Here is a 23,964-nt window from a genome sequence, read left to right as displayed (position 1 = left end):
AATGATTGAATCAATCACTCAATGAAGCACCATCATTGTCTGCAGAGTGTAACAAGCATGTTGTGTGGTGTTCTTAAACAACCAGCCTAATGTTGAGCCTCCTTGGCGTTTCTTCCTCAAGGTCCGCATGGTTCGTGCCCCACCACCAATGACGCTCCCAAGAGGCGGTGCCACCCTGACCTTGCCTCCGGGAACGACACTGGTGCGCGCCCCAATGGCATCGAACATGCGGCCAGGCGTCCCCCAGCAGATGTCCGTGGTGCGACCCCCTGTTCCGACAGCCTCCACGCCAGCCACGCCCACAACCCTCTCGCTTCCTCCGAAGCCAACGCTGCAGGTGCAAGTGCCTGGCGCAGGAGGAAGTACTCCTGTCAGGCTGCCACAACCGCCGCTGCAGGTTCAAGTACCCATCAGTGGCGCCAGTGGGACTGGCGCTGTGCGGCCAGCGAAGCTGGATGGCAACGTTTCGCTCATAAAAGTGAGTACCCTTAATTATACTGTAAGTGGCAGGTAAGGCGGGAAGTGGCAATGGAACCCATTTTCGTTGTTTATTAAGCTAATTCGATGAAATTCGGTGTGTGAATTGTGGGGTCTCAAATGTGCTCTTGGGATAAAGGAATGGCAACACATTAGTGCAGACAATCACAAGGGCATTTATTACGGCTTTTTTTTTTTACACCAATCTAGCCAGCCGAATTATTACCCATAGAACATGCCTATGGGCGCACGACAAATTGAAAGTCCGACTCAACGCAACTGGATACCGAGCGAATATGTTCGCTCCCATGCTGGACACCAATGCCTAATCGTTTGCATGTACGGTCACGCGAACAGTAGTGCGTTCGAACGGTCGTGTTCAAACGATCCTGTTCGTCCATTCCGGTGTCTTGCTCCTAAGCCGTTCTCAGGGCGGTCCCACGCTAAAGGTCCACGCAGCTCGTTGAGCCCAAGGCAAAGAGGAAGGGCCTACTTTTCATGCCCTAGTAACTCCTCCGCTAGGTGGCGTTAGCAGTGCAGCACTCATGCCACCTCTCATAATATGCTGCAACCACACTGACTGCCAACGGCGCTTAGCTACGTGGAGAAGCCGGATTATAGGAGACGCAAGAGCCATGCGGAGAAAACATCACGGGACACATGAGAGTCGAGCATCCCCACATAGTGTAGTTAATTATGCTGATATCAGATCCGAAATCGGTTCAGAGCTATCTATTGTAGCTTTTGATTTACAACAGTCCGGATTTTCTAATTGTCATCCCCCAATTTATATATAAAATAATTGGTCTTCACAGCGCTTCAGGTGCTAAAATGCTTTTTAAAGAAAGAACCATATTACCTGCTTCTGCTGGAAATGACCAAACTTCATCACAGTGCTGAGCTAGGTGGCCACGTGATCACTTTTCAATGGGTGCCTAGTCATTGTGGTGTGATTAGCAATGAACTCGCTGACAGTAGGGCTATTTTTTTTTTTTTTACCTAAACTGGCTACACGAGTGTAGCTAGTGTAGGAAGTCACAACCTTTTTTTACTTAGTGTAAAATATAGCTCTGCCCACCAACACGAAGACCTTTTTCTATAGCTGTAGTGTAGCATGAAAACTACACTTTCTACACTACGGTTTCAGTGAGTGTAGGCAGCAGGCGAAAAACAAGCAGGCTGGTGTTGCAAGCACGTGGCGCCATTTTCTATAACTTTCGGCGTTGATATAGTGATGATGGAGAATATTCGCTGCAGGGACTGTAACGAAGTGCGATGGCCAAGTAATGCGTTTGCTGTGCCAAGTCCGCCCGATCGTCGTAATCTAGCGTATGAGCCACAGCATTCATAGCCGCGGTACACTGCAAGGCATCATCGAGATCCTGATGTCAGGATCCTGGAAGATGTGGTTAAACGAGGGTCTGTCCCATAGTGAGTCCAAAGGGCAACTGCTGATAACAGCGCTGCGCGATCTCTACGTCATGAGACAAAGGGGCACAACGATTGGTGGGATGTGCCGCCATCGGTGGTGGCAAGGGCTATAACAATGGACCATCCGTCATCCATTTTGACACCTGGGCTAAGGCACAACTGGCAGGAAAGCGCGCACATGGAGCCAAAGCAAATGCTGATGATGATAGTTTTTTTCTACATGTGGACACAATCCAGCATCTGCTATAGGGAATATTGCTATAGTGAATTTATATATTATCATTATTGACTTTATTGAGCGTCTTGTGACTGGAGAAGTTTTGGCTGCTGCTTTATGTATATAATGTCACTGCAGCTGTTTATTACTTTACTGTACTGCTGCATCATTAACTTACCGCATTACCATTAGCAAGACCATTATACGTTCAGCATTGCATGGTATTGATTACCGTAACATACCTATCAGACACCCCCACCCGTGCAAGCGCCCTCCCACGATCTGAGGATTTCAAGTTTTCATTCACTACCAAACAAGCCTCCCCCCCACTTTCTGGCGACTCATTCAAAAACTACCGAAACCGAAGCTGTGCCTCTGCTGACCACTACCACCCTCCGCCTCCTTCATCTCTCTCTCTCTCTCTCTCTCTCTCTCTATATATATATATATATATATATATATACACACCTGGTGTTCAAAATTAAGCTTTAAGGAATTTTTTTAATCGCCTGTCGCAGGTAAGATAATTCTTAATACCCCGCCGCAGTGGCTCAGTCAGCTAAGGTGCGCTGCTGAGCACGAGATCGGGGGATCGAATCCCGGCTGCGGCGGCTGCATTTCGATGGAGACGTAGTGCAAAAACGCCCGTGTGCTTGCGTTGTAGTGCACGTTAAAGAAACCCAGGTGGTCAAAATTAATTCGGATCCCTCCACTACGGCGTGCCTCATAATTAGAACTGGATTTGACACGTAAAACCCCAGAACAAACCAACGAAGATAATTCTTATTATTGAGCTGGGTTGTTCGAAGAGGTGGACATTAGTACCATGAGAAATAGAAACACATATTCAACTAATTAACAAAGATTTTCTGATTAACTTCTTAGTTAATTACTTTACAACACATATTGCCTATTAGCCGGTGAATTTGTCAGGTGTATCCACTTAAACGGGGGTAGACGATATTCTAGTTGACATTAAGCGGAAGAAATGGAGCTGGGCAGGCCATGTAATGCGTAGGATGGATAACCGGTGGACCATTAGGGTTACAGAATGGATACCAAGAGAAGGGAAGCGCAGTCGAGGACGGCAGAAAGTCAGGTGGGATAATGAGGTTAGGAAATTCGCAGGCGCAAGTTGGAATACGCTAGCGCAAGACAGGGGTAATTGGAGATCGCAGGGAGAGGCCTTCGTCCTGCAGTGGACATAAATATAGGCTGATGATGATGATGATGATGATGATCCACTTAAAATTAATTTCCAGGATGACACCAGTTTCGAGATATTATTTCTCAATGTGTGGGGTGAAATACATGGGCGTTCCAGTTACTTTTGTGCTTCAATGCACTATAACAGCATTTTGGTAAAAAAAGTAAGTGGAACAACAGTGCATTTTTACGGCAAGTTTGATGCATGTCTTTAAACTGGTGTCATTCTGGAAATTCATTCCAAGTGGATATGCCTGACAAGCTCACCAGCTACAACTCGTAAATTGCAATATGTGTTGTAAAGTAATTAACTAAGAAGTTAATTAGTGAATTCTTGTTCATTAGTTGAATATGTGTTTCGATTTCTCGTGCTACTAATGTCCGCCTCTTCAAATAACCCAGCTCAAGGATAAGAGTTATGCTACCTGCCACAGACGATTTAAAATAATTCCGTAAAGCTTAATTTTGAACACCCGGTATATTGATTAAGAGAACTTATTGTTGGGCAAGTTGGTATCAATTCATTATAACTATTTTACAAGAGAAGGCAATGGCGCTGGGTGCCACTCACAAATGATTTATTTTTACAGAAAATGCATATCATTTCCCTGGCTTTCGTATCTTTACTTCTGGCCAGCATCCGTGTGTCAGAAAAGCATGGCTCACGGGAGCGGGAGGGGGAGTTTCTAACATGCTTAGGTAAATTTGGGCCCTTGTTATTTTGCTCAACATTTCATTCGTGTTCCCTGATTCACTTATGGCAGTCGATGGCTGTCTTAGGCTGAGGGCACGATAACACAAACTTATTTTATGTGTGTGCTTGCTCTCTCTTTCTAGACTCAGCATCCAGCTTCTTTACCGCCGACACCACGGTACATTGATGATCCCAAAAAGAAACGACTACCACCCAAGCCTGCTCTGAAGATCACGAAGGCCGCCAGTGGTGAGAAAGGCACGGTTAAGTTTTTTCTTTTCTCTGGGAGGGGGGGCATTTGCAGCTTTACGTTCTGGTCTGTTCTTTGAGTTGTTCCTTTTTGTAATCAAGCTGCCATTCCTGTCCACTATTTCATCGCCTAAAGAAGGCTGGGTATTGTTGAAAACATTTTATATGTTGGTATTAGAATTATCAAAACAAGAAAAAAAGTTTTGCTTTTGTTGCCCAGTGCCAAAGATTCTTTCTCATTTCACAATTGCCATTTGTTTAGTTGAAAGACCGAATGGCCAGATGGTGAAACCGTGAAGGAACGAGTATCATTCTTTTCTCACATTCTGTCTGCTTGAGTTTTCTTCTCCTTTTTGGCTTCATTGCTGCTTCCTCTTGACTTTGTCATGGGCCAAATCAAAGCGCCAGGAATTTGCATTGAGTTCAAAGCATCAGCACATTACATCCAGTTGCACCTTTGGTGTGTGCGGACTGGCATTCTGGCGATTGCAACCCACAGTGGTGGCACTTGCAATAGGACACTGTCATGCCCGCCGTGTGTTGAGAACGGACAGACCAGCCTACTTTGTGTGCTGTAAACACCAGGTTATGTATTTTCATATCAGCTGTTTAGCAGATTTGAAAGAGCGAGTTGTTTCAGGTGTTTTGCGAGTACAGACTGCCTGAAATTGTGGTTACACTGTCCGTAGACTCGCAAGACGTCGAAGACATCACCAGTAAGCTTAGAGGCTGCAGAAAAGAGAGACAACAGGTGTACTGTGTTCTTGTTGCCCCTCTCTTGTATCTTTTTGTTTACATTGTCTTTAGTGTAATGCTTCACCAGCTTTCCCGAAACTGATTGCCTCAATCAGCTGCTTGGAATCTCATCTGTGAACATTGGGCCGAAGCACTTTCCCGTCAGGAAGCCGCATTGGCTGCCTTGACTAAACCAGCAATGCAATACTCGTAAAGTCGTTGCAGCTCCACGCTTAGCATAGCAGCTGTTATGTTGGGTATGGCTAATTGAGCTCTTCACAATTATGGCTCGAAGCGGGGAAGTACCTGGACTGCTTATAAAGAACAGCCTGTCACAAATGTGCCCACAGCAGACAACACCGCGATTATTCGCAAAGCGCCGCCGGCCAAGAAAGCTGTGGTGGTCAAGAAGGAAGTAGCCGAGCTGAAGCCACCAAGCGCGGAGGACATGGAAAAGGTTCTGGAGCAGTGGCAGACATTCCTAGACAATCAGGGCGGGAACGATGGCAACAAGGAAGATGGCAAGGAGCAGGTTCGGCGACGCCTGCCCTATCACACGCAGCGGCCCCTACGCCACGCCTGTCTCTGCCGACTGGGCACCTGCCGGTACGACAAGCTCGCGGCGACCTACAAGGAGCGACTTCACGCGGACTTTGGTCGCCTCGAGCCGACTCAGCAGCTGCGTGAGCTGCTGGGCCGCATGTACACGAAAGGCAAGGCCAAGCGGGAGCGGAACAAGAGGGCCAGCAAGGAGGACTCTTCCGCTGCCGCCGCGGCTGCTCGGAAAGGCAGATGCAAGTGGGTGTATTGGTTGCCTGCGTCGGGTGCAGCACAGCTACGGCGCAAGGTCTGCAAGGCGGCCTTCATGGCGGTGCACGGCATCACTGAGAAGAGGACGCGCGACGTTCAGTGTGAGTGGCTTTCTTCTCCCTCTCTGACCACTCTTGGTGGTGTTTTGAATTCAAAAACATGCTGACAGTGTGTACAGTGCAGTCCACTCTTAAAGGGAACACAGTATTAGCTTTCAAACATATCACCGACTGCATAGAAAAAAAAATGTGCTTGATGTGGGACTTGTTATGTAGACCTATGATCCATGGCAAAAAATTATTTCTCTGGCCTTCATGTCAAAAGAGGGCTGTACTCAGTTTCAAAATACTAATTGATGTTTCCTTTAGCTGTGGACGTGCGCGAGGCTGGCCATGCAGCGAAATCCTGCCACATTGGGTGCATGGCACAAAAGCAGGTGCAGCAGCTCGCTTTTCCTTTTTCACGCAACCCTCACACTTTGTCTTTGAAGTAATCTGCGGCGGGTGCAAAGTCATCCCACTGCAGGCGACGCTATTAATCGTGGTGCCAGAGTATACGGGAAAGGTTCACTGACTTCGTTTCGTACCATCGATGTAAAGCGTATCTTTAATCGCCCTCTCAAATTAAAAAAAATGATTTTTTCCTCATTAAATTCATTTCTTTGGCCAGTTGAGCGATAATGCAAAAAGTATTACAGTCCCTTCCATGCAAAAAAAAAAAAAATCTGTTGGCGACTGTACTTATTTTCATGAAAGGTCCAATTTCAATATGACGAAAGTAAAGTGCCGATTTTACCAACTTCGTTATGTCTAAGTTTAGCTATAGTGTTTTGGAGACATTGTTATAGTAAAAAATTGCTATATGGGATGCTGCTCGGCACCCTTGAAGAAGGTTTCACAGGGCCTTGAAATTCCTTGAATATCCTTGAATTTCTTTCTCTGAGACCTATACGAAGCCTGTATGGTAATCTTGGCCTGGATGTACTCCACTTGGCTACTCGTGAAAGCAGATGTCCAGTGGTGCATATTTTTGGCCATTGTTCCATTTGGTTTTCACTTTAGGCTGCAAAGTTGGGAACTTGAAATTGTTAACAGAACTTGAATGAGTTCTTGCTATTAGTTCTAAAGCCTGTACAGTTTGTGCCACGCATAAAGGAAGCAGCAAACTGGCATGGAAGTCCCACTTTCACGCTATAGCTATTTTTTTTATAGGAGTTGATCCCATACTGGAGCCGGAGGATTGCGTCACAGTCTCCCCACCTTCTTCTTCTCTGTCTCTCTCTCTCTTTTTTTTTTTGCGTTCTTGCTGCATGGCACCCTTCCAGTGACGGTGTTGCATGCAAGCCCCTGCGAGCTGTTACATTTGTTTTGTTTTGCTCTGTGAACGATCTTGCGATCTGTGCATCTAAACACATGCTTTGTCTGGCTGCTTCTGCGAAATAGATCCCTCAGTGCGTGCATGTTTGGAGAGGCTGCTCTGGCTCATGGATCCTTACCACGTTATACTGCGTCGTCGTACCGCTGGCAGCAGACTATCGGTATGATAAGTCAGTGCTACATGAACACTGAGGTAGATGCGAACGGATCAAAGAGCATGTTCCCGCGCTGGAACACGGTAGAAAATGACATAGTTTTGTTCCCTGCACGACGTGGAAACAAGTAGACTGAATGGAAGTACATCTCTCTCGCTACGGTATGAAGTAATACAAAGACACACACACACACATTGGATATGGAAGTTTTATGTTTATCTATACTTTAATTTGTCTATTGAAGCAACAGACCAAACAAATAACTGCTGTTACCTTGAATAATTCTCAAAATCACGTCACTATGAGTGACGTCGCAACACTGCGAATTACGTAGGCGCACTTGAGCGAATGACGTCGGCTCTCCGGCTGGGAGCTTGGCCATTCTATTTCACAACCGAATATTAGGTTTCGAGTGATTCTCGGCAGTAGTGGCCGCATTCCAATGTATGTCATATACAAAAGTGTTCGGGCATTGCACTTTGGGTTCTTATATTATTAACCTTTTCTGTGCCACTCTATTATCCTGAATTCTGACCAAAATTTATTTATTTCAGGATTTTTTTATGAAATACACTGCAGACAGTGTTTTGTCTGCAGTGTTAAGTGTTTAGGTATTCAAAATTTCTACCAAAACTCAAACTCAAGAACAAAACTCAAGCTTAAAAGCACTATATACCATATACTGTGCGATACTCACTCTCAGAAGATGAGCCGAGTGCCTCGAGAATCTCGTTGTCTTCTTCACTCGAAGAATACTAACCTTCATCTTTGGAAGCACTCGATTCATCGCTGAAGTCACCTTTTCTTTTTCGTGAAGAAGCTATAGAAGCTTGAGCTGTCGGCAGTGCCACTATAAGAGACCCCAGTTGCCAACATGCTTTACTTCCTCCGCCAAATTAAGGTCGCTCCTGCTTGCACTGCCCCATGAATTGTGTGCTGCCATCTACCAGTAGCATGACAAGCACTCGGATCAAACCAGCTTGCCCATGGCATCGTAAAAATAACAAGTACCGCCGATGAGCATAGCTCGTGCATGACCGTTTTTACCAGAAACACATAGATGAACCCAACTCATCCAAAGCACTGAAGAGGTTAAAACCCTGAGACAGGTTTTCTTGAGCAACATGCTGGAATATATGTGTAAAGAACTTTCGAATAAGAGCTGAGATATACTGAGTGCAAGGTTTACTTTCCCTGTTTCCTCTCTGCTGGGGCAGCGCCAATACCCTGCCTATCACACTTTCTCTCTCTCTCTCTTCTGTACGGCGGTGTACTTACCATTACCTTTCAAGGCTAGCATCTGACAAAGGTGCCCAAGGACGATAAAGTGTTGACAAAACGGGTTACAGCACATTGTTTCTATGGGCCATTGTGCTTCATTTAATGTCATTTTTGACGTTGCCTAAGGTAGAAAAAGAGTGAGGGTTTTGAGAACTGCAGAAGGGTGGCAGTGATCTATTTTATGTGATATTATTGGAATAATATTGTGATCAAATGTTTATGGTAGCCTTTTCTGTAGATAGGGAGCAATTTCTTATCTCATTCAAAACGTGTTTCATTGCCTCTTAAAAACATATTGAACTTCAGGTGGTCGAAATTAATCCAGGCGTTTGCAGTCATGGTATAGGTAACAATATCGAATGATGGTGCAAAGAAATTTGCAGGTGCACTAGTAGGTGTGGTGTGGGACAGAAGGAGGGCACAGGCTCTTTGTTTTAGCCAGCATTACTTGCTCTGCTGCTGCTGCTGCTGCTGCTGATGATGATGATAACATGTGCTTTTCTATTTGCTGTTCTCATGCAAGTGCTGTGGATGAGACTGAGGGCAAAGCGTGGACACACCCCCACTGGCAACGAATCCGACATTGAGCGAGAGGAGTTGATGCCAGGCACTTACTCGGACATCGATGATGAGGACGAGGGCGACGAATCTGCTGAGAAGCCGGTCCCGAAGCCAGCTTGCAAACCTCGCAGAGGGCGCAAGATACTCAGAGTATCTGAGAGCGAGGATAGTGAGGCTGCAGACGATGTCATCGGTGTGAAGCGCAAAAGTAACGTTGCATGGACGCCAGAAAACGGCCCGAAGAAGGCAGGAAGTAAAGTGGTAGTCGTGAAGCCATCTTTGTTGGATTCCAACGTCAAAACGAATGAACAGAGCAGCAAAGCTAGTCAACATGAGGAAACAGAAGTGGAGGGAGATGACGAAGCAGATGATGACGAAGACGTGCCTTACCTTGACATTAGCGGGTTTGAGCCCATATGTGCGTTGGAAGAGGACAGCGAAAACCTGGTCCTCTCTCTACCACGAGGTGAGTGCCCAGCATTGTGTCCTCTTATTGTGTCCATTGGCGGGGAAAGTGGGGCCGTGCCCTCTTGATTGTCAGCTTTGTACAGTAGACTTCCATTAATTCGACTCTGATCATTTAAATTGTTTGGGTTAATTTGGTCCCAACCAAAGGTGTTTCACCCTGCACCCATACATTTTTGTGGGCCAAAACGTTCATTATTTAGATCATAAAATTGACCTTCACCAGATAATTAATTCGAACTCGGCTGGTGAGCATTCATGCGCTTGACTCCCAATAATAATTCCAATAGCGGCAGCATCTCTTGGTAGTGCTTAGGGGATAGTGAATGTGTCGAACACAAGGCTCCCTTTGAAATCTCCCTTTGAAAACGCCTATTTTCAGCCTGCTCAGGAAGATTTTCAAGCGAAAATGGTAGCTCCCAATGAATTATTATAGCATTTATGTATTCTAATGCTTGCTTTTTTTATATTTATAATAAAATGGGTCTGGAATTTGCCTCCACGTTCACAAGTCTACTGCCACAGCCAGCCTAGCCTTTGCCATTACAAGATGGCAACAGATGAAGTCCTCACATATCATAACGGTGATGGCATGCCGCTTTCAGTCTTCAATTATGAAAAGTTATTACAAAGTTATTTTACATGCTAAGGTAGCGGCAACAAGTCAGGTCACGTGTTTTTTAGCATTCCGGAAAATTGCGTGCACTGCAGGATGAACTAGCGAAGTTGTTGGTCTAGTAGGTGTGGGCCACCATTCTTCTTACGACTGTTGTGGAAACGTTTAATAAATTCAGAGTATCAAACTTGTGAAGGACTGTATAGAGGGCATGTTGTGATTCATATAGACAGTACTAAAGTGCTGTCAGGAAGGGATGGCGATGGGCATTAAGCTTAAATGAATTTCCATTATGCGGAAATGAAGTTAGTTGGTTTCAAGTTTTGCCAAATTTTTTTCACTAAAAGTCGGGTACATGTTAGTTTTCTACTTTGAATTCATAAAAAGTTAATGCGCACTTGATTCGGGGACATGTTATAATCAGGCAAGTACTGCTAAATGAATCAGCAGTGCATTTGAGTGTTTATTCTGCCTCTTCTATAATTTGACCCGACGGATAATTCGATCAATTTCATTGGTCCAGCCAGGGTCGAATTAACGGAAGTCAACTATACTGTTGTATCACTTACAGATTAGGCATGCAGTTGGCCACAAATGGTCACGGGTCTTGGGATTTGTAACAAAGTTGAATTGATGCAAAGTCTAGGCACATAGCCTTGAATTCAAAGAATTGATTTGTAATAGCTTTTGCAACCTGCACAGTGATGCATTAAATTCAAAGTGCTATGCCTTAACAGAGCAGAAATTCTCACTTGTGGTGGGACTTGCCTTGTGAATTTTTGTGGCCAACTGTATTGGGGGCTTAACAAGCAAGAACTGATGGCAGGCACACGTCTACATTGTGTAGTCGTTTGCATTGACAAGCTGGGAAAGCAGTAACATTGTGTTATCAGTGGATGCCTGTGTCTACACTAGGGCATTGTGCCATTTTTTATTTCTCATGAAAGGGAAACTATCCCAGAAGTTATGATAATTAAGGGTTGGATGGAGGACTCTACTGCAGTGAATTCACCTAATGCGAGTTGTATCAACATTTAGCAATTCACCTTTTATTGCGATAGCAATTATATGAACACTCCAAAGCAGATTTCTGCCGTCGGCGTCGCCGTCGCCGTGAGGTTCCGTATGACGTCAATAGAGATGAAATCGTCACCGCGCGCCGCCGAACGCTGTATGTGCGAGTGAAAGGGCGCGAGGCACGCGCGCTTTCACAGGGAGTGAACGCATGGCGGAGAACAAACGCGCGTTCTGTGCCGTGCTCCCTTAAGGGCTGCAGAAGTAGGCGTCTCTTTCCTCCTTTACAATCACCTGTATGTAGAGCAAACGCGCCTTCTTCCGACGCGTGAAAGGTCGGGGGGGGGATTGAGGCGACGTTTAGCTGCGGCACCAAGTGCCTATTTATATCAGAGGCTCCGGCAACACTCACCAACGCCGCACGCATTTTGTGCGAACGCGTGCGAAACGCCGACGGCGTCGACAACAGATCTGCGTGTTGCCGGTGCTGCTGCATGTCCAAGTTTATACAGCTGATAAAGCTACTATCATTACTCCGTATAGCTCTCTACAAATTTGCTATGTATGTGCGAGTGAAAGGGCGCGAGGCACGCGCGCTTTCACAGGGAGTGAACGCACGGCGGAGAACAAACGCGCGTTCTGTGCCGTGCTCCCTTAAGGGCTGCAGAAGTAGGCGTCTCTTTCCTCCTTTACAATCACCTGTATGTAGAGCAAACGCGCCTTCTTCCGACGCGTGAAAGGTCGGGGGGGGGATTGAGGCGACGTTTAGCTGCGGCACCAAGTGCCTATTTATATCAGAGGCTCCGGCAACACTCACCAACGCCGCACGCATTTTGTGCGAACGCGTGCGAAACGCCGACGGCGTCGACAACAGATCTGCGTGTTGCCGGTGCTGCTGCATGTCCAAGTTTATACAGCTGATAAAGCTACTATCATTACTCCGTATAGCTCTCTACAAATTTGCTATGTATGTGCGAGTGAAAGGGCGCGAGGCACGCGCGCTTTCACAGGGAGTGAACGCACGGCGGAGAACAAACGCGCGTTCTGTGCCGTGCTCCCTTAAGGGCTGCAGAAGTAGGCGTCTCTTTCCTCCTTTACAATCACCTGTATGTAGAGCAAACGCGCCTTCTTCCGACGCGTGAAAGGTCGGGGGGGGGGGGGGGGGGGATTGAGGCGACGTTTAGCTGCGGCACCAAGTGCCTATTTATATCAGAGGCTCCGGCAACACTCACCAACGCCGCACGCATTTTGTGCGAACGCGTGCGAAACGCCGACGGCGTCGACAACAGATCTGCGTGTTGCCGGTGCTGCTGCATGTCCAAGTTTATACAGCTGATAAAGCTACTATCATTACTCCGTATAGCTCTCTACAAATTTGCTATCGCAATTGCTGCTTTGCCTTTCAGGTGAAACTGCGACAACTTTTTTCCTTACTTGCTGACCAGTAGTCAACAAAGAGACAGTTTTGCATATTGTTGAAGACTTTTTGAGAAGTTGAGACTACAGTCGCCAACCGATAGTTTGGACATGCTCGATTATTTGGACAGCTTCACAGCACCACCTTTTATGTGCCTTATAAGCCCCATAGACCTAACGAATACGGACGACCAAAATTTCAGACACCTTACAGTGTGCCATTCCATTATTTGTGCTCTGCCTGTTTGTTAGTTTGACCATCAAGTATAGCAGAAGTAGCACTGTTTTGGCTTTGATATGTCGCTGGTGCCTCCTTGAAACTAGCTAAACCTAGTTGATCGAGCTGTCGCGAACTACTGCTGCACATTTCAGCATATGTACTTGAGGCATCCAAAAGCAAGAACTTAAATGAAAGTATTAATATCATACCTATTTGATCACTACTGTCAGTTGTGCTGACAAAATTCTAATGTTTGTCCTCAAGGCTAGGACAAATGAAGTAATGTAATTATCAACACAAGTTGCCAGTTTTTTGTGTGACACCTTGGTTATCAGTGCTGAAGGTAACTTAAGTCATTTCAGCAGGAAACTGCACAAATGCCTAAAGGTGCAATACTGTTTAACAATTAATTCTAGCTTTATTAATCATTTTGATTAAAAAGCACAATAGACGGACCACAATGAACTACCATGAACTTAATCCGACTTGCAGAGATATCAGTTCTTCTGGATTTAAGCTTTGCCTTCAGTTTGGCCTCTGTGTGTGCAGTTTTCTCTCTTTGGTCGAAATCTGAGAGCGTTCTCTGGAGTTATTTATTTTCTTTCATCAAAAATTTGCAATGTCAATTAAGATTGTTGGCTTAGCAGTTTGTGAAAATTCACTTTCTTGGTTTTCTACAATTACTGCCTTATGAGTCTTAAAGAAAATGTTGCTTCAGCATGAATGGGAAGAGAAGAGAAAATGCACAGATGCTGTTAAGTCATTGATGCTAGCCATTGTTGCAACTAGCTCCTACATCCATGGCAGTCCTGTGCCAATAGTTTCTAGCAGTAAAAGTAATGCCGCATTGGTTATTCTAAAGCAATTCGGCCATGGTAAGCCAAAGCTGCTGCTTGATCTAGAGATATGTTTTCAAAGCATAGAATTAAGCATTTCAGGTTGATTCTATGACTGCATCTGCACATTTTAACAAATATTGTTGAGTTATTGCAGATTGGCATGAACAGAATGGCTGGCGTCTGGATTCTTTATTTCTTTCTTCTTCCTGTTTTGCAAATTCTATGGAGAAAGGAGGAAGTGACAAAAGCTGCCATAGTGCTTCGTAGTTTGGGGTTAACCAGAAACTGCTAGGCCATGCATTTCGCAGGCCAGCCATTTTTAAAATCTTATTCGACCTGTTGAAAGTGCACAACCATTTTCCAGCTGCTCTGCTAAATGTCTTTTGCCACGCCTGAGTGTATCTTGCCAAGTTCGTCTACTTTTTCTCTTTATTGCTTACCTTAGATAACATTTCATTTTATTACATCTCAATAGCATTTGCTCGTTACTGTGCATAAACTATAGGTATTGTCCATGAGTAAGTGGGCAGAATTGACGTTGCAGTTTTAAATTTGTCTTGAAAGCTAACTGGTTCCTTGTAGCATTGCGTTCAAGGCCCTGTTTCCATTTCCACACATATATATATATATATATATATATATATATATATATATATAATTATTGCAGTATGTGAGCATTTATGTTTGGCAACTTGACAGCTGGGTTTTATCCTCTTCACCATTGTTTTTCTCTTCTCTCTACCATAAGGTGTCTTCGGGGATGACGAAGAAGATGCAGGAGCAACTTGAAAGGTTTTTTTTTTTTCTTTTTTTTTATTTCTCATGGACTTTGACTCGTCGGCTCTCTCTGAAAGGTACCGTTTTCTCTCGCGGAACGCTGTGTTGCGAAAAGTCTCACCCATGGCGAGAACTTGGGCGCACTCCCTCTGTCTCCTACAAGCCGGTTGTGCCACGATACCTCAGAGCACTGAGTTTGCGACGTCACTGCTTGCCGTCGCTAGGCTGACCGTCGTAGTGCTTTGTTTTACTATTTTATATTTTCCCCCACTGTTGAATCTCTCTTGTACGGTACCAGATGCGACCGCTTCATTCAGGAATAAATAGAGTGCTACCTGAAAGAAGTGTTGTGGCCAGTTTTATTTTGCCCTGCCCCTACCGTCCCTCAGCTGCCAAGTGCAGACGCTTGGGGAGTTCTCCCCATGAAACTGTCTCAGTCAGCTTTGAAAACACTGATGCAGTAGAGGTTTGCTGACGGGAAGCCGGAGTTGAATTGAAATGTTTCAACTTGTGATACCGAACCCCACCCACACAGCTTTGATTCCAGTGTTCGGTTAGCTTTAAATATTTGGTTGACTCAGCAAAATGCTAGCAGAGTCTTGATTTACTGCCATGATGTTGAGTTACTTGTAGCTGTTGAGTGAAAAGCAAGGTTGTTTGTCATTGTGCGGATGCAGATACTCTCTTATACTGGCCAATCTCTCCTCTGTGAATTACAGACTGCTCATCTGTGGTTGAAAAAATGTTGCGTGCCCTTTCCTGTGGCCTGGAATTCGTAATGGCGAAATGGCTCTCAAAATTAGTGAGCCAGGTCTAGTTTTCGGCATCACAAAAGTGATTCTTGAAGCTCACTGCCCCATGCACACTCATACACACACGACAGTCTTGAACTTCTCTTCATGTGAGATTGACAGCTGATTGGTAGGGGCATTTTCCTGGCGCTTTGTTTCACTGAGCAACTGTGTTACTTTTGAAGTCGAGGGCATTCTTTTTCTCTCTCTCTCTTTTTCTCCGCCCAAGCAAACAAAGCACTTGTCGAGAGCGCAGGCAACGTGTCGTGGTGACATGCTGCAGTGATCGGCCGTTGACTCAGTGGCCTGAGGCATCGGCACAGAATGCAACTCTTGTTCTGTTTTCGCTCTCCCCTCCTTCCCTGTTCACCTTGTCATCCCGGATTCGCTGAACAGCCAGACAACATACATTGTTGGCTGCGTTTCACGCCACTCCGAGACTGGAGTCCCATAAGCATGGGTTTTCTGTTGCTTTTATGTGCCTTTTCCGGGTTGGTGAGGTGTCAGAACGGGAGAGCCAGCGATCACTGTAGCATCTTGCTGCGACCTCATTGCTTGTGCTTTTTGTGCTGTCGTGCATGGGTACTGTTAATTTTTTTTTTTTTTTAAGAGTCTGTCTTGTTTGCCTGCTGCCTCACTCTACTTGCCTTCTTGCTGTTTTGTTGCACCTTATCCCTAGCATCCTCACTGTTTTGAAGTGCGCAGAAGGACACGTAGTAGCGAGTTTTTGTGGAAGTGGTTGTGTAAATGATGTTTTGCTCGTGGTCATTGTGTCGATTGTAGATGGACCTGCCGCCAATAGCTTTCTCAGTGGCTACAGTGTTCTGCTGCTGAAAGCATGGTCGCAGGTTCAACTCCCGGCCATGGCAGCTGCATTCTATAGGGGCGGAATGCCAAAATACTTATGTACCATGCTCTAGGTGCATGTTGAATTACCCGCTCAAAATTCATAGCCTCTCCACTATGGTGTCTAGCGTGGCCCTTGTGTTGCTTTGTGATGTCAGACTCGATCAATCTACCCACTCATTCACAAAAGAGCAAGGTTGCCTTATTTAAAATTTTGCATAAATAAACTAAGCAAAATAATTGCACTTAAAAAAAATAGTCTAGCTCGAAGACCACTGCGAACAATATACATTTGTCTTGTTCAACTAGGGTTTGCCATTCTTATTTTCAAATTTTGGTTCTAGTTTCGTGAAACACCCAGTATAACAATACATTTAATGCTTCATACTGCTTGTCACATTGGCACATCCATTCTGGGAGGAGTGGCTGAGAATGGCCTCATACACACTGCGGAAATTGTTTGTTCATGCATATACCCAGTGACCCAAGTTGCCTATAGACGCATCTTCAGCGCTTGTAGGTGGCCGCCTTGTTTTTGTTATGATGATGATGCTGAGCGAACTGTGGGAAAGGCACAGGCAGCAGCAGGTAACACCACATTTGTGATTGTCAGTCGCATGCGATGGCTGGTTCCAAAAGCACTGCAGCTGTCTTGTCATCTCTGAATGCCAGTAATTTAGCAAGAGTACCCTGCCTCATCATATGTGCACCCAAACACTTTTCGCTTACTTTCCTTTCATTTCCAAAACACAGTTTTGGCTACGGGTTGACCTCCGTGGGCTTTCCATCTGGAAAGTGAACCGAGAAGACCCAAAATAAGGACACCAAAAGGTCTCGGAACAGCACTGTTATGCTGTTATTGCAAGCCTGCAGGGCAGGAAGGCAAGACACACTATCGCGTAGTATACAACAAAACGAAATACGCAACCAAGCAAGCTTGCTGGGCACAGTCTTTTCTATCTAAAACCACAATCCTATACTGTCATTTCTCAGGCACCACAGGAAACTTCTTGTCCCTTCTGGGGTTTTACGTGCCAAAACCATGTCCGATTATGAGGCATGCCATAGTAGAGGGCTCCGGATTAATTTTGACCACATGGGGTCCTTTAACATGCACTACAGCGTAAGCACATGGGCGTTTTTGCATTTCGCCTCCATTGAAATGTGGCCGCCGCGGCCAGGATTTCATCCTGCGACTTCCACACATACACAGACACAAGCTTCATGAACATAGCAGAGTTCTTGCATGAGCAGCTTCCTCTTTCGCTGGTTGTTGGTACAGCCAACGATGGCACAGTGCCACCATGTACGGACAGATAATGTTTGTACATCCCGCTCAGAAGATGCGGTAAGAACATGTCTAAGCAAACAGCTCAGCAGATGCACCAAGAACACGTCTAATAACACAACAACATGTGAACACGCACTGCAAGTGCAGCCATGTTCTCCCATCTCCTGCCGTTCCCGCAGCCCTCACCAGAATGCAGGTCCTGGCATCGAGGGTAGCAGCATAGCTGACACTTGCACTAAGAAACTATAAAAATGTGGTTTATATATATCCACAAATATATCCAAAAAAAAAACTAGGAATGCCAAACCCTGACGAAGGGGCAAAGAACGTAACATGGAAACACACATGTAATCAATTATACAAATTTTCAGAGGCAACGTGCTGGGACTTGCGTCATGTCCACTAACTACCAGGTACACTTGTCATCTGCTTAGGTGCTATTCAAAGGCTACTAACAGTAAAGTTAGACTCATCAGCCTTGCAGCTTTGTCAAGATTGCTGCAATAATTTATATATACTACTCACTTATAACCAATTTAGCCGATGTGAAATTTCCTGTCAAGTGAAATTGGCCTGTCAAGTTTTGAACTGTGGGTATGTGCACAAATACACACATGCGTAACACCTTTATATAACATGGACAGATATAATAAGATTATCAGATCCGCACATAGCTACAATATCAGCCACATAGAAGCAAATTCGTTTTTCTCGCAGCTCCAAATATCTATCATGATAGCAGAAATGTTATATCTTCAGCAAGAGCAACTTTCAGTGAGAGTTTTCAGCATGTTTGAACGATCTGATGTGCACAAAAGTGCATTGTGACTTGGCGGGCAGGCAGGAGGCACTTGCGTTTCAGATTACATGGCATCACATGATTCATTCACATGGACCCAATCAGTACTTTCTTTTTGTCAACATCAGCATGTATATTCAGTGAAACGAAGGCATTTTAGTGTCAGATGTAACTTCTACATAATGTGGTTACACTGTCTTGTTTTATAAAGGTGATAAAGGTGCATATGCTCTTTACAAACTCGTGTTTCTAGTGAAGAAAACCCACGTTTGTGCCTACTTTCAGTGAGCCAAGCCGGATGTTGCTTAGTCCACTAGACTTAGCCATATCTTTCTCTCCCCTCTTTCACCTTGTCTTCACTAACAGGTCTGGTGCTGTCGTGGAACATGACTTTCAACACACTCTATGCGGACATCCAGACATACCAACTGTACGCTTACCAAGAAACCAACAGCCCCCCTGCCACATCCCACTGGAAGAAAGTCGGCGATGTGCGAGCATTGCCACTGCCAATGGCTTGCACGCTGACTCAGTTCATCGAAGGACACAAGTACCACTTCGCGGTGCGTGCTGTTGATGTTCACAACAGGCTGGGCCCATTCAGTGATCCATCCAGCATCCTACTTTAGTGAAGAAATGTCATGTTCATTCGAACTGCGACAGCCTGGGCGTGGCTTGGCCACTGGAACTAGTGTGAAAACCAACCATTCATCTTAATTCATTGGAGTTTTGAGTGAATGCTGTAGTGTATTATGCATGTGTGTTGAGATTTTTGAAGTGAGTATTGACTGTTTTTTGGACTGTGCACACAGCCATCATTTTGTTCATCGCATCTGCGACCTCTTGGCCAAAAGCTTGGCCATTATAATGTGAATAGCACTTCGAATGTGTGTGAGTGCGTGTGTGCATACTGTTTTCCTAAGCACCTGTAGATCACTTCAGTTGGTGTGTTGCCTTTATGGCTTTATTTGATGTGAAAAACTGCCCCCTTACACACATTGTGCTGGCATGTCTGGACATGTGGACTGCACAGCTGAGCATGTTTTTATGAAAGATTGACTCAATACTGCTCATGATTGATTGCAAGTACAAGGCATTGCATAAGATACGTCTCTTTATTGCAGATCCATCCACCCGCATCAATTATAAGTTTTTTTTTTAATACTTGCACAAATGCTTCTGACTCTCTCTGTGGTCTGATGAAAAGTGCCATCATGCTAGAGAGGTTTGTTGCTTGCATATTGCAGACCTTGCTAGAGTTTCAAGCACTCATAGTTAGTGGCACTAGATTCGTTCACATGCACTCATTCTTTAGGCTTGGGTTCCTTCAACGTCAAGTTTAACTGAAGTTATGAGCTTGGAGACAAGACACCTTTATGTATAATCATGGTGATGGTGAAACATTTGAAGACTCACATTTGTGGCCGTTTGCCAATCTCTTGAGGCTTCAACTAGTGTTTTGCAATGTTGGAACCTTTGTGTGTTTCATTTAGTGTCCAGGAACAGGAAAGGTGTATGAAGCGCTGTGCGTTTGTATGTTCAGAGCTGTGCTTGCCTTACGAACACAGCATCATCCTGATGTGAGCATGAAAAAACTCAGTCAAGAGAGACTTTTGACCTTGCTTGCAGGGGTGCTACTCGACACAGATTTGCTGCACTGTGGTTTACATAGCACCTGACGTGTATTGTGTGTCCTATGTGCGGATTTTGCATAAATAAGCAGTTTGTTTGTTGCATATGGCATACTTGGCAACTCGCGTTTCCTTAATTTTTGGGCATCAATTGGCTCTAGGGAGAGTTTTTTGCCAGTGTCTTCATTAGAGAAGGGGAAGCGGGGAGGGTGTTCTGGTTTCTGTTATGAAAGATGTAAAGATTGTACATTGTCATAAAGGGTTAATCCTATTTTATAGATACAACGGAGCAAGTCATTTACAGGTCTCAGAAGTTTCAAAATTATTTTTTGTTGTTGATGTATTTCATTTGTTTGCATAATAGCTTGTATGCTGTACTATAGTGATACAGAGTATTATGCTGTGGGGGCTGTTCAGCTTACGTACTGCCCTTTGTTGGATGAAAAATAAAATGTTCTCAGCATTGTAGATTGGAAAACACATTGCATGGTTCCATGAAATAAAACCCCACTGCACAAGATTGGCTAGGATACTAGGGGACTTTCTGAAAACCGCATACTGTAGCACAGTATTGTGGCACCCCCTAGCGTGCACGTAGCGAAAGACTGCAGTTGCAGCACAGCCTCCTGGATCGGTTGGCATGCTCTGTTTTCCCAGGCTGTCCCACTCGGCACCCTCCCCAGCAGCACGAGTGCGAGCCGCTAAGTGCTCTGTCCACGGAAGCACCAAAGCCGGGCTTAAAATCGAACATCTTGTCGAGGTTGGAAGTTAACCAAAGATCGGCAGGCTGCTTAGCTTTGGGAGCCCACGATAAAACCATTAATTAGGCAGTACAGGGTGACATGGGTGGACCTCTTTCGAAGCGCAGAGCAAAATTGGTTTTGAAGAACAACTTGGGAACATGGATGAAAATCGTCATCATCAGCCTATTTTTATGGCCACTGCAGGACGAAAGCCTCTCCCTGCGATCTCCAATTGCCCCCGCCTTGCACTGGCTAATTCCAATTTCCACCTACAAATTTCCTAATTTCATCACCCCAGCTAGTTTTCTGCCGTCCTCGTCTGCGCTTTCCTTCTCTTACCCATTCTGTAACTCTAATGGTACATCGGTTATCTATCCTATGCATTACATGGCCTGCCAGCTCCATTTCTTTCTCTTAATGTCAACTAGAATATCTGCTATGCCCGTTTGCTCTCCTCTGATCCACACCGCTCTCTCCCGTCTCTTAACATTAAGCCTAAGATTTTTCATTCCATCGCTCTTTGTGCGGTCCTTAACTTGTTCTCCAGCTTCTTTGTTAACCTCCTATTTTCTGTCCCATATGTTAGCACCGGTAGAATGCAATGATTGTACACTTCACTTTTCAACGACAGTAGCAAGCTCCCAGTCAGGATTTGGCAATGCCTGCTGTATGCACTCCAACCCAATTTTATTCTTCTGTAAATTTCTTTCTCGTGATCAGGGTCACCTGATCTTTGAGTTTCTTTGTTAACCTCTAAGTTTCTGGGTCAGGCAGGGAGACGCAATCTCTCCAGTTCTATTCACTGCATGCTCAGAAGTATTCAAGCCATTAGACTGGCAAGACTTAGGAGTGAGGATCAACGGCGAATATCTCTGCAAGCTCCAGTTTGCAGATGACATTGCCCTGTTCAGCAACGCTCGGGACGATTAACAAATGATTAACAAATAATTGAGGACCTTAACCGAGAAAGTGTAAGAGTGGGGTTGAAGATTAATATGCAGAAGACAAAGATGATGTTCAACAGCCTGGCAAGAGAATTCAGGATCGCCAGTCAGCCTCTAGAGTCGGTACAGGAGTATGTTTATCTAGGTCAGTTACTCACAGGGGACCTTGACCATAAGAAGGAAATTTACAGAGGAATAAAAATCGGTTGGACTGCATATGGCAGGCATTGCGAAATCCTGACTGGGAGCCACGGAGTAAGATAGACAGGAGCGCCGACTCGGCCGCCGCGCAACGCATTCGCTCGGAACAAACCGTGCAACGCAAACTATACATCGCGTAGCGCCATCTGTCGAGGCGCGTGGAAAACACTGAACAGCTTGCTTCCATGTGCGCATGCGCTGAGTGGCGGAGACCGGCGGCGCAGAACGGGAAGCGCGGCACCCGCAGAGCGTGTCGTCTGCTACAAACGTGGACCCTCGAGGCTCGGCCGTCTCAATTTGACAGCAATGAAACAAAAAATATGTGCGCACGAATAACAAAAGCGTACATAAACACGCGGTAGCGCTTTTATGCACGCATACGAAACATTTTTAGATGTCTTTAGAGGGAACAGACGATAAATGATGCTGTACAAAAAGACACAACAGAAGTACTTGTTTTTCACTCTACGTCTGCGCGGAAGCGAAGGTGGGAAATTTTCGTCTTCCTCGCTTTGTTTACCATGTCTGCAGTATGTTTATTCATGCCTGACGGAACAAGGTATCTTGATACTTGTGCGTGAAGAGACTGAGCAACAGGACAGTGTTTTGTTCCCGGCTGTAAATCTACGACACTTATTGATGATGCCGATAAAAGAAACAATAGTTTTCTTTATTTTCTGCTAAGCATGAACTGCTATAGGCTCGTGAATACTAATGGGGTGTTCACCCTGACCGTGCTCACCACTGTACAAAGTAAATGCAATTAGAGTATGGCAAAGGACGCGAGAAGTTTTCGCTCTTCACTTCGCCATCTTATCTTCAACTACTCCACCAGTGGCGTCAAAAAATACCTCAAATAAGCGAGCGCTTAAAGCAATGGACAAAATATGTGCGCGACACTTCGAGAAGCAGCTTATTTTTGATAGTTACTTCAGCAAAGACAAAGGTGATGTCCTACTAAATCTAAAGAAAGTGCCTCGACTTCGAAGCGGAGCAGTTCCTTCAATTTGTTTAGGGAAGCCTGGAGTAGCTCAATGATGCTGAATGCCAGGAGGAACCAGAAGACGCCAATGCGGAAGGACGGGAGGAGCTCAACTTAAATTTCTCTTCAACTACACACAGTAGGTGCCTTTCCTTGCCCAGAGACATGCCGTAATGTAGAGAGAGAGAAAGGTAAAGAAAGACAAGGAGGTTAGCCAGTGTAAATACCGGCTGGCTACCCTGTAAATTCTCAGCCTCGCCTTCGAGATGATTCCCCTAGTTATACAGACACGTAATCAGAGCTTCTCTTGCGAAATAATAAGCAGGAAACACTGGTAGGAATTCCCAACTATTATGTTTAATGAGAATGTGGGGATTCTGCTCGCAAGAGAACCGGACGACACGAAAAGCACCGCGAGAAGCAAAGAAGCAAGCGAAGCATCTTAGCACTTGATGCATGCTCAGATAAAAAAGTGATAAACGTCAGCTTTTGCGTAAAAACTTCTTTTCGCTGTCGTCTTTCATTGCTTGAGGCCACCTGAACTGCCATTATATCGCCTTACCATTTGCTATAGTTTTTCTCTCCATATTTGTTTATTTTCTGTTCCTGTGCCTTGTAAAGTTTCATGTAGGCCACCTGACAAATGCCCTGCATTTGGCCTGTATAAAATAAATAACATGATACATGACTTGTTTCTCCTGCTAACGTCACTCCGTGAACCGCAAGAGCTATGCGCGCTACAGGCGTCAGGGCGTGCGCGGAGCAGACGACAAAACGGATACGGAAACAGGCGCCGCGAGAGAGCCCCCGCGTTTTTGCTCCTGTCCGCTGCAGAGTTTGTCTTCATTCGTAGCGCCGTCTGGCGAACACGCTGTGAAGCAGGAGCCGGCGTTGCAGAATGTGTCCCTTCCAGACGAGCGGAGTCGGCGCTCCTGTCTTATTTTACTCCGTGCTGGGAGCTTATCATTGTCATTGAAAAAGTGTACAATCATTGCATTCTACCGGTGCTAACATCATCATCAGCCTATATTTTAAGTCCACTGCAGGACGAAGGCCTCTCCCTGTGATCTCCAATAACCCCTGTCTTGCGCTAGCGTATTCCAACTTGCGCCTGCAAATTTCCTAACTTAATCATCCCACCTGGTTTTCTACCGTCCTCGACTGCGCTTCCCTTCTCTTGGTATACATTCTGTAACC

The 23,964-nt window shown here is 45.3% G+C and overlaps 1 protein-coding gene across 1 annotated transcript in view; it reads left to right on the top strand.

Moving 5' to 3' along the window:
• LOC119452747 (activating transcription factor 7-interacting protein 1-like) overlaps window positions 1-18,770 on the top strand; it is a 120,470-nt gene extending 101,700 nt beyond the window's left edge. The window contains 6 exon segments of the mRNA XM_049667352.1: window positions 122-478; window positions 4,169-4,283; window positions 5,360-5,920; window positions 9,155-9,658; window positions 14,511-14,554; window positions 18,633-18,770. Coding sequence (XP_049523309.1) covers window positions 122-478; window positions 4,169-4,283; window positions 5,360-5,920; window positions 9,155-9,658; window positions 14,511-14,551 — 1,578 coding nt within the window. The 3' untranslated portion in view covers window positions 14,552-14,554; window positions 18,633-18,770.
• Window positions 18,771-23,964: the final 5,194 nt, after the last annotated feature.

Source organism: Dermacentor silvarum, chromosome 5 (assembly GCF_013339745.2).
Source record: "Dermacentor silvarum isolate Dsil-2018 chromosome 5, BIME_Dsil_1.4, whole genome shotgun sequence".
Lineage (NCBI taxonomy): Eukaryota > Metazoa > Arthropoda > Arachnida > Ixodida > Ixodidae > Dermacentor > Dermacentor silvarum.
This window is presented reverse-complemented; position numbering and strand designations above follow the sequence as displayed.